Below are 10,647 nucleotides of genomic sequence, written 5' to 3'. Positions count from 1 at the left end.
GACTTACGAAAGGTTTAATAGGTTTACCGGTTAATGATAGACTTATGCGATAGATTTTTTGAATGTTATGGTAGATTTCTTAGCTAATTATAGATTTAAGGTGAGTTAAGAAGTGGTAGAGTTATTGTATTTGTGGCAGAATTAGTTTTAATATGTTAAAGGACTGAAAGACTGGTAGATTTTACAAAAAATGATAGACTTTCATGGCTATTAGGTTAGGGCAAATCCGGAGTGAAAAGATGAATCAGTCCTTGGAGAGTTAGTGGTCTCGAGGATTGAAACAAGTTTCAACCCGATATGTTTGGACCGTATGTAGTGGATTGGAAAAGGGTTATAGTGATTGAAAGGGAGAACAGAGTGTAGATAATATGGTAGAGATCGCTCTAGTTTGTGGGGAGTGGAAATTGTGGAAGAAACGGTGGTTTTTTTTTTTGATGCGAAAAGAGGAAGTAGGGTTCTATGTGCGAAACGAGAAATGGCGTACGATGATTTTCTTGGAATGGTGTATGAGGATTTTGGTTTGGAAAGAAAGAGTGTTGAATTGCAACTATCATATAAACTTTCAAGGAAGAAGGCGGCAGATTCGTTGCCAGAAGACACTCCACCGGTGTTTGTTTGTAATGGGCGACAGTTGGAAGGATTTATACGACAGTGCAAAGCAGAAGCTGTGCGACGGATGTGTGTTCAGATCGAAGGAAAAGGGCTAAAAGAAGATCTTATGGAAGTAAAGGAGGTAATGGAGAAAAAAATCAGTGGAGTATTACATGATGAAGGCGGCTGGAAAGAAACGAGTGAGTGGTTGTGAGAGAGAGGAAGTCGATGTTGCAGACTTAAAAGAGCATAAGCAATTGAATATAGAAACAGAGGAGTACTACGCATTGAGGGCGGCTGGTAAAAGAAAAGCTACAGATTATAGGAGGGAGGAGGAGAGTTAATTGGGTGTGAAAATGGTGATGAGGAAGACGAGCAATACAGATTTGATTGTTGCGATGACAGTGATGGGGCAAGTTCAGGTGATGAAGAATGTGGGTTAGCATATAAGTTGGTAGGAGAGGGAGTTGGAGAGGGAGAAGATGATGAGGAAGCCATGGAAGAAGAGGCAATTCGAGGAAGTAGTAGTGAAGATAGGAAGGGTGAAGTGAGGAAGAAGAATTGTGGGGAACCAAACACATGTGAAGACACAGGGACGGGTTATTTTGATTTAGCGGTAGGGCAAAAATTCTATTCGAAAAAAGCATTGGAGCGTACATTGAAGATCTTAACAGTGTTACAAAAGTTTGATTTCATCGTGAAGGAGTCAAGGCCTAATTTGTATGTTGTGCAATGTTGGGTTTCCGGTTGTAAATGGAGGATGCGAGCTTCTACCATTGGTATGTGTCCCCCATTCCATGTACGAATTTATAAGAATCGGCATACATGTTCGGTAACTGAACGTTCTGCAAGTGAAAGAAAAGCAACTCCACAAGTACTGGGAGAACTTTACAAGGATTTCGTGGGGGGGGGGGGGTGTTGCAGCTAGTGTAGTGCCAGTTCATGTGGCAGAGGCGTTAAATCTTCGTTATGGACTTAAGGTAATTAATTTTGGAGGTCGTCACTTATGGTAATTTATTTAGTAGGTTGTCACATATGGAGGCAAAACATAAATGGTCCTGACATCGGTGTCTTGAATCTCTATATAGGTTGACTATTGGAAAGGGCATCGTACACTTAAGCGCGCCAGAGAATTAGTGAGGGGAAGCTATGAAAATGGATATGCAGAATTACCAGCTTATTTATATAGGATTAGGAGATCAAATCCGGGGACAATGACTAGGTTAAAAGTGGATGAAAATGATAGGTTCAAATCTGTTTTCATTGCCTTTGGTGCAAGCATAGATGGGTTTAAGTTTATGCGTAAAGTCATAGTTGTTGATGGAACATTTTTGAAGGGGAAATATTTGGGAACGTTATTATTAGCGAAAACCCAAGATGGCAACTATAACATTTTTCCATTAGCTTTTGCCATTGTAGATACTGAGAACGATGAGTCTTGGGACTGGTTTTTTACACAACTATCTTGTGTAATTCCTGATGATGAGGGAATTGTCATTATATCGGATAGTCATAAATCAATTGGGAAAGCGGTAGACATAAATTATCCACTAGCAAACCGAGGGATTTGCACCTACCATCTCCACAAAAATATAATGCTTAGATTCAGAGGTAGTGAAACGTTTGGGTTGGTGAAAAAGGCAGCAATTGCGTATAGGCTATCCGATTTCAATGTTTTATTAGGACAGATAGAAGAAATGAATCCAGAACTATATGCCTATTTGCAGCGTGCTGATGTGAGTAAGTGGTCCCGAGTTCACTTCCCTGGTGATAGATATAACATTACAACGACGAACATTGCAGAATCCCTGAATAAAGTCTTAAGACCAGCAAGATCGTTTCCTATTGCTCAACTGCTAGACGAGATACGGTCGATGTTGACAAGATGGTTTGCAAGACGCCGAGTAGAAGCTGCCCAAATGAGTACAGTTCTTACTAATGGAGTTGAGAAGCTATTACAGGTTTGGGTTTTATAAATCAGAATATACAATGCCACAATAACTCGAGTCCGTTATAGTAACTAATGCAAATGTTTCTCTTACTGGTTCAAGGAACGGGTTAGACGGGCAAGTTTTTTACAAGTTCAAGAGATAGATTCTTATCACTACGAAGTTAGAAGTGGGACGTCCGTAAATGTTGTCAATCTTTCACAAAGGAGATGTTCTTGTAGAGTGTTCGATGTCGACAATATACCTTGCATACACGCGATCGCAGCGGCAGAAAAAGCAAATGTTTCAAGGATTTCCAAGTGTGATCCTTACTTCCGCGTTGATTACCTACGGCCTGGAATTATGCGAAGTCTTTAACCCTTCAAAAGTTATACCAATGGCTAGACACTCAATAAATTTAATAGCATAAACACCACAATCCCCTGTCTGAAAGTTTTGAGGTGTCGTTTTTATCCTGTAGAATGAAAAGGCTGCAGCACCTAATTGTTTTTTTGCATCTGGCGGGGCTAGTGCTTGAATCAACGCTGGAATCATACGTGTGTACTGCTTGCAAGATTCAGCAACTTCCTCGTCTTTATACATACTACAAATACTATCATAGACCTTTACCCGACGCTTAATTAAATGAACCTCAACTGCCACCCAATGTCATTGTTCATGTTGTGTGCCAAGTATATAATATCAACATCCTCCACCCATCGCTTGTTGGGTGCATAACTTGGAAATTGGCCATTGTAGACCTTTATAAACCAGTCAGGCCATAACCATTTCTTCTCTGTATCAAACCGCTTGTAATCTTGCGCCCATTGGTTAACAAACCAAGGATCAAGGAAAGTTATCCTATCTGATAAGAATGGCGAAATAGGTTGCATCGACCGTTTTCTCAGCATCTGCATAATTGGGCACAAATGCTGGGAAAAGTACATTATATTATAGAGATTAGTACACTAGAAAACATAAATACGCTGTAATCACTTTATAATCAATTGGGGATCACTTACAGCATCCTTCAACCAGCCGTACTGCTTATCTTTTGGAGGCCACATCTCCTTTGGCGTCATTATAGGCAGGTAGAAGTTGGCTGATGAGTTTGATGAATCAAATATGTCTTCCCTGCATTTGTAGTTCGATCGTTAGCCACTCTACTGAAATGTTAAGTAGAAGTTCACAAAAATGTGAAGTAATAATGGATACTTACAAATCTTTGTCAATGAACTCCATTAAGTTCTGAACCTTCAATGCGCTTACCTTCTCAAAGGGATCATAGTGGGCTGGTGACAAAACTTTACCTTTTAGAATACGCTTTACAGCAGAGCTGCCAACATACGGGTGTAGTTGTGTTGAGGCCAGTTTCCTCTGCCGACATTTCTCATGAGGACAAAGTGGTGGATTTGATACACCCTGCTTAGACAGTACATAAAATTGGTTTATCGCTGGTCCAATATTCTTCCTAGCTTGCACCTCAATAGGATCAGAAAACTGAGAGTCCATTGATGGCATCTGGACCTTCTTCCTTGTGTTTGTAGTGTATTTTTCCTTTTCATGCCCTGAACCAGTAAAATCAACTTTCTTCTTCTCTGAAACAGATGCCACTTTCTTAATCATTGGCCTACCAACAGGAGAATCTCCGTCAGTGTCTACATGTTTCGTCAACAACTCTGCAGGATCTTTCAAACTAGTCATTAACTTTTTCTGATCGAGCTCCTCCTCTTGTTGCCTTAGCGCTACCTCCCGCCGTATGTTCGTCAACGATAGTCTTGATTTCCTTTTCATTGGATTCCTCACGCAACTTGTAATCGGATATTCATCCTGAGAGGTTTGCTTCATCTGCACAAGCCATGACTAAAAACAAACAATTTTCAACACATTTATGACATGAATGTGTGTTATCGCCAAGGGATTTAAAAACTATGACTAAAATTTGTAGCACCATAAATTGTAAACTTTATTGTTATAATATTCAGTCTTAACAATCTGCTTTCAGACATAAAAACAGAAACTACACAATATTAAGGAACCCCTATTGCGAAGAAAATGAATCAAGCTTCCAAATTGTCATACTTCTCCACCAACTAAGCATACGTCTGCATAGAAAACAAAACCCTATGAAACCAAACTGAGACCTTTGACAAAAAAAAATAAAACAAACACAAAAAAAAATAGAGACAAAAACAAAATATTTGAAAACAACGCTAAACCACTATTTTTTGTAAACCGTTTGACATCATACCTCATCTTTGCCACCAGATAGATTACCAGTATCTGTTGTAGACTCAGTATCTACATCATCCTTATTCTCACCAGTATCTCTAGTCCTTCTAGCCAATTCCTCCCCTTGAAAACCATCGTTCACTTCATTACCAACCTCCCAATCATTCACTACCTTTCTCTCATTATTCCCATAATTGCTATTAAAGACATCCTTCCCATCATTGCCAATCTTACTCTCCTTCAGCTGGACAACTTCCCTCTCAAAGTCTACGACTTTCTTTTCTAAATTGGTTTGTTGCTCAGCAATGGTATCCACTTTTGCTGTCAACCTACACAGCAGTTTTATTACATCTGAAATTGATCCCTTCCCACTTCTTGAAGTTTCACTTTCTCCATCCCTATCCTCAGCCAGATTATCCATCGGTGATAATGCCGCACCTTTTGATTTCCGCTCAAACTGCCTATTACCGCCCTTACTCACTTTTCAAACTTTCTGTTGCGGTGGGTCCACAAAATCATCTGAAGAAGACGCAAGTTGCTTTCTCTTCTCCATCCTCTTCTTCTCAACAACCACCGTTTCATTATCCTCATGCCAGTGTTTTTCATCAACATAACCCTCAATTATATCATGCAGCAGGTTGTCAAGCAACTTGTTTCCACCTACTCCTTCCCCAAACACCGCATTCTCCCCTGCCCAAATTGGATATATTTCCTCTTTCCGTCTTATAGATAAATGATGTACTTGCACCTGCAAAGCCAGTGAAAACGACTATTAAATCACAAAAAACATTAACTACCACCAAATTATAAAAAACTTTCACATTCCTACACACACCTTTTTATGTAACTGTTTCTCTCTAGCTAGAAACTCAGCAACTGAAATCCTTGGTCGGCCACCACCCCAGCTAAGAAGGGGGACTTCCCCTTCATCATCACCACTTTCTCTTTTATTACCATGTTTTTTCCCAAGGTTAACCAAACAATCCAAAGCCCAAATCATTAACACATGCACACATCCATGGATTGCATAACCATTGTTCTCAAAAGAAACAATTTTGATAGACTGAATTAGCTCCCTAAACCCAACCCGCCCCCACAGAAATCGTTCAAATGCATTTCCATCCACAACTCTTTTTGCATATTCCAAAGGAATCCTACTTGACCTCGTGATTCCCAAAATACCAACATGCAACACAAACAACAATCCAGTCATCTTTCTCTTCTCTGGATCCCAAGTCCTGCAAACCTTCAGCGCTTCATCCAACTCATACCAGTTTGGTCCCACCCCCCCATCGACCTTTAGCTCTTCCCAAAATGCTCTGTGATCAACCACTACCTTATCCTCCTCATCTATTGTTTCACAATTGAGGCATGTAATGTCTTCATATTCATATAGGGAAAACCTAATTGGACTCCCTTCTATCAATGCCCACATCTCATATCTCCGGTCTATAGCCAACTGTCGTGTTAATATGTGATGCACAAGCTTCGCCCACCAAACATAATCACTATCTGCTAGCTTCAAGATGACTCCTACTTGAGAATTATCACGAATGTCATTGTACACCTTCTTCCCAATGCACTCCTTCATAAAAACAAAACTGCTCAATATGCAGTTATGATGCATGCTCCTTCTCTGTAATGGAGATTTTCCTTCCTTATAAAGTCTTGGTGGGTACCTCTTCTCCTCATTACTTGATCCCATTCCTGGAAAAGTCAAACTTTCATTCAGCTAGGGCACACATATAAAACACTATTTTCTATATACTCCTCCTTTATTTACTAACCACAACTCTACCATTACATACATTATAAACTCAACAAGTCTACCAAACAATCATATCTCCGCCATTTTTAAACTTTTTATTAAATTTCATCTACCCACATCTTCTACTTGGCTCACAAAATCAAACGCGAGGATTACTTCTTCTCCGTATCACAACTCATTATAACAGATTATGCCACATTACGGTTTCATCATTTGGGGATAGAGGACTTCCCTACTTTTAAACTTACTTACCTTTCAACCCAACAATATCTTCTTCACACAACTTATAAACAATATCAAGCTGACAGATCTATGACCATACCTTATCGAAATCGTTGTAACTTCTCCCGACCACAGAATCGCAGCCGTAAATTTATATCGGCCCAGATCTGAATCCCTCGCGTAATCCGCCTTCCAAACCCAGGTTAATTCTACAAGTTACCGCTGTTGCTTGCCAATTTTCGCCTCCTCCCCGTTCTCCTACCCGTCGCCGCCCCTCGATTACAGTCCTACAAATAACAAAGTTCGTTACTTACTTCACAAACTCTCGATTTGCAAAACCAAATTCACACCTACTTACCCAACCAGTAGACAATCCCCTACAAACAAGAGATCGACACTCTCTATACACAAACAAGAGATCGACACTCACACTCTCTATACACAAACAAGAGATCGACTTTTTAGTTTCTTTCTTCGATTTTGTTCCTTTTATTTAACCATCTCATTTACTTAATTTTATATTCGTTAGGTTAAAAATTCTTAATGGCATGTTTAGTAATTTTAATTAATTCTAAATGCTCCAACGTCTTTTTACTTAAAATGTGTGCTATTATAGTAATCCAAAACTCTTAACTCCTGTTTTAGTCAATAAGTCACTTTTATGTCCTCTTTTAGTACTTATCCCTTTTTTCATTGGTTGAAACTTTAAAACAGCAGGGATAAGATTGGAATATTCATCAAACATCTGCATTGAAAATCTAAAACGACAACTAATATATAACAAATATTAAATCCTAGAACGACAACTAAATTAGAACGGAGGGAGTATTCTCTATGATAATGCATGAGCAACATATATTTTTAATTAGAAGAAAAAAAAGATTTTATTTTATCTTTCTTTTTTGTTATGATGGATATTTTGGTCTACCTTCTGTGTTCCTCTGTTATCATAAACGACATTTTTTCACATGTTTTTGTACATTCTTCACAAAAATATAGAACAACATTAGAGTAATTGCTTAAGGTATGATTTGATCCATTAATCAGATATATCAATATGAGAACAAGTGATATATTTCTTGCGTTACAAGCAACATAAATCCTTATTTTGCTTACATATTTATTATTCTTGGTGAATCTCAAGGCATGCTATATCAGAGGAACTTGCAGGCCTTGGGGCAACGATTCATACGTGTGCACGAGACCAATATCAGCTTAACCATTGCTTAAAAGAATGGGAGGGAAACGAAGGGCAAACTGATGCAAACAGTCCCCTCTCTGTTTGAAGGCATACCCAACATCCTCGTGTGTATTCTCTTCTCTGTTTCACCACGAAATTTGTTTTAAAAAAACTCATGAGATACTAATTACTGGAATTATATAGATAAACAATGTAGGGACATGTGTGACAATGCCAACCACAGAATCCACAGCAGAGCTGCAGAGGAGTTCTCATATCAAGCGAAGATATGTATAATAACTTAACGAAATGATTCAATCTGTCTCTCTTTCACAGTTTCACCTGTTGAACTGACTACTGAGATTCAAGGAACCTGTATGTTCTGAAACAGTGAAACAAGACTTGATCCCAGGTAGTTGGGCCTAACCCTCAACCAAAGGCCCATTATATTGATTAAACCTAACAAAAAAACATGGACATCGTTCCATACTTTCATGTGTCTGGCCTAGAATAGTAGTATTTATCAACGGTCATTATCATTCATTCATTATGAATTTTTCTTAACCAGACATTCAGATCTCCATGGAAAGATCTTTTGTTCATAATCAGAAAATGGCTAAAACAGGGGAAAGCTTGAGAGAGAATCCTAGATGGAGTCTTGGAGGCATGACCGCTCTTGTAACAGGTGGCTCCAAAGGCATCGGGTTAGTCCCAATTCTCCTACTTTACCTACTTTATTACTAGTCCAATCAAATTAATCTAAGATCTCATTTCAATTTTAGATTTATATGGATCTTTAGATTGTATTTCGATGCTTAATCTGGACATCCCTGGATCGGATAAGAGAATAGGTTGATGATGTATAAACCAAAAATGTATATCTGTGCTATAAATAGAGAAGCTGTGGTAGAGGAACTAGCTATGCTGGGAGCAAGAATCCACACATGTGCCAGAGACGAAACTCAGCTTCAAGAAAGCTTACGTAAATGGCAAGCAAAAGGGTTTCAGGTTACCACATCTGTCTGCGACGTTTCTTCTCGTGAGCAACGAGAGAAACTCATGGAAACTGTTTCTTCTGTTTTCCAGGGAAAGCTCAACATCCTCGTGAGTATATAAGCTTTGATCCATCTAGGAGGTGATTTTAGTTGTAGTTTCTTATGTTTTTGCTTTTGATTCATCATCCATTTATAAGGTAAACAATGTGGGAGCGTGTATAGTCAAGCCGACGTTAAAGTACACAGAGGAAGATTTCTCAGTTACAATGGCTACGAATCTCGAGTCAGCTTTTCATCTCTCACAACTCGCGCACCCTTTGTTGAAAGCCTCTGGTTCAGGGAGCATCGTACTCATATCCTCAGTATCTGGAGTTGTGCATGTGAATGGTGCATCCATCTACGGAGTTAGTAAAGGTATATATCTACATATATATGTATATTCAAACAATTAGTAATGCATAGCGTTCTCTGAGACTCATGCAAATTTAAGTGTGTTTTAGGAGCTATGAATCAGCTAGGAAGAAACTTAGCATGCGAGTGGGCAAGTGACAGCATAAGGGTTAACTCTGTGTGTCCATGGTTCATAGCAACTCCTTTAGTTAATGATGTAAGGCAATAGATAAGAGAGTTAAAAGTTATATATATTGTTACTTCTCAATTGTAGTTTTAAGTGAAAAAAATCTCTTCAGGTTCTCAGTAATGATGAGTTCAGAAATGAAGTGGAGAGTAGGGCACCAATGGGACGTGTTGGGGAAGCAAATGAAGTCTCATCGCTTGTGGCATTTCTATGTCTTCCTGCAGCTTCTTATATAACAGGTCAAACCATTTCTGTTGATGGAGGTTTCACTATTAATGGCTTCTCTTACAAGCCTCAAATCTTAAGGCGGCGTCTATTGTTTCCGTTTACGTTTATTATCAAATTGTTCTTTTTTTTTTTTGACAGGTTTATTATCAAATGTTTTATATAACATTTTCAGTGTATTGTGATCACAATTTTTGTGTCTTAATTCTTGACTAAAATGTTTGTAAAATTATCATAAATAAACTCACAATTTAAAGTTTGTACCATGTTTTTGAATTTGTTCTAAAATATGTGCATGCTTGTGTTTTATGCGATTATAGTGGTTCAATTGCAATATTAGTTGTCACAAATGTTTTGATATTGATAATATATATTCTCCATTTCTCTTTTATATAAATACTTTCTCTACTAAATGCAAAAGAGATTTTTCTAGTTGTGGTTTACTAAGGATCGGAGACAGGTTAGGACCATCTGTATGTGTTGATGGAGCTCTCTCCGTTCATGCGGTCATGACTTCTTCCGTCAAGGCAAATCTATATCAGACAAGAATTTTGGTCTTGCTTACATAAAATTTTCGTGTATTACTCAATGATCAGTTAGTTGTTGATCTTCCCGGTAACCATAAGCTCCATGGGTATTTGGTTCCTTTAGGTTTGAGCATGGAGATTTAACTGTAAGTGAAACCTAAGGGATAAACGAATCATGTACATATTTTAAAAATCTGGCCGAGTAGAATCAGTAAGAAGATTCGATTTCGGAAAGCTATACTATCTGTTAGTTAATCTTAATCAGTTAGAGAAATATACGGGAAAACTCATATCTATTTAGGCCGCCTTGAATTCGATGTGGTTTTTCAAATAGTTGTTAACCATTCAAGATTTTATGAAAAGTGGTTTTCCTTAAAAATAGGAATCAATTAGGAGAAAACC

General features: G+C 38.3%; 2 protein-coding genes across 13 annotated transcripts; one reads left to right on the top strand and one right to left on the bottom strand.

The window, feature by feature from the left end:
• Positions 1-5,235: 5,235 nt before the first annotated feature.
• LOC147943703 (uncharacterized) lies at positions 5,236-6,456 on the bottom strand. Its single transcript, XM_087512330.1, has 2 exons — positions 5,587-6,456; positions 5,236-5,499 (listed from the first exon to the last, which is right to left on the bottom strand). Exons 1-2 carry the CDS (start codon positions 6,454-6,456, stop codon positions 5,236-5,238), a joined length of 1,134 nt encoding a protein of 377 aa, XP_087368456.1.
• A 1,951-nt stretch (positions 6,457-8,407) lies between these two features.
• Positions 8,408-9,984, top strand: LOC104786763 (tropinone reductase homolog At2g29360). Of its 12 annotated transcripts, none has more exons than XM_010512208.3 (5): positions 8,408-8,625; positions 8,818-9,025; positions 9,114-9,330; positions 9,417-9,523; positions 9,606-9,984. In XM_010512208.3, the coding sequence occupies exons 1-5, from the start codon at positions 8,504-8,506 to the stop codon at positions 9,882-9,884; spliced, it is 933 nt and encodes a 310-aa protein (XP_010510510.1). In that variant the 5' UTR covers positions 8,408-8,503; the 3' UTR covers positions 9,885-9,984. The 12 variants fall into 12 exon arrangements, 8 of the variants coding, with proteins under 8 accessions (XP_010510510.1, XP_087306170.1, XP_010510511.1 ...); XM_010512209.3 differs by having other exon boundaries at positions 8,438-8,625; positions 8,704-9,025; XR_015556926.1 differs by having other exon boundaries at positions 8,450-8,625; positions 9,407-9,523.
• Positions 9,985-10,647: the final 663 nt, after the last annotated feature.

Source organism: Camelina sativa, chromosome 5, assembly GCF_030686135.1.
Source record: "Camelina sativa cultivar CO46 ecotype springtype chromosome 5, ASM3068613v1".
Classification (NCBI taxonomy): Eukaryota; Viridiplantae; Streptophyta; class Magnoliopsida; order Brassicales; family Brassicaceae; genus Camelina; species Camelina sativa.
Note: the sequence above shows the minus strand (reverse complement) of the source record. Positions and strands in the feature narration are given on the sequence as shown.

Excerpts from the sequence above, each read along its gene's own strand:
- LOC147943703 (XM_087512330.1), bottom strand. The coding sequence starts at position 6,456 with ATGGGATCAAGTAATGAGGAGAAGAGGTACCCACCAAGACTTTATAAG. Across the intron at positions 5,500-5,586 it reads AGAAACAGTTACATAAAAAG|GTGCAAGTACATCATTTATC; the intron begins GTGTGTGTAGGA and ends CTGGCTTTGCAG.
- LOC104786763 (XM_019245892.2), top strand. The coding sequence starts at position 8,504 with ATGGAAAGATCTTTTGTTCATAATCAGAAAATGGCTAAAACAGGGGAA. Across the intron at positions 9,331-9,416 it reads CATCTACGGAGTTAGTAAAG|GAGCTATGAATCAGCTAGGA; the intron begins GTATATATCTAC and ends AGTGTGTTTTAG. Across the intron at positions 9,524-9,605 it reads CAACTCCTTTAGTTAATGAT|GTTCTCAGTAATGATGAGTT; the intron begins GTAAGGCAATAG and ends AAATCTCTTCAG.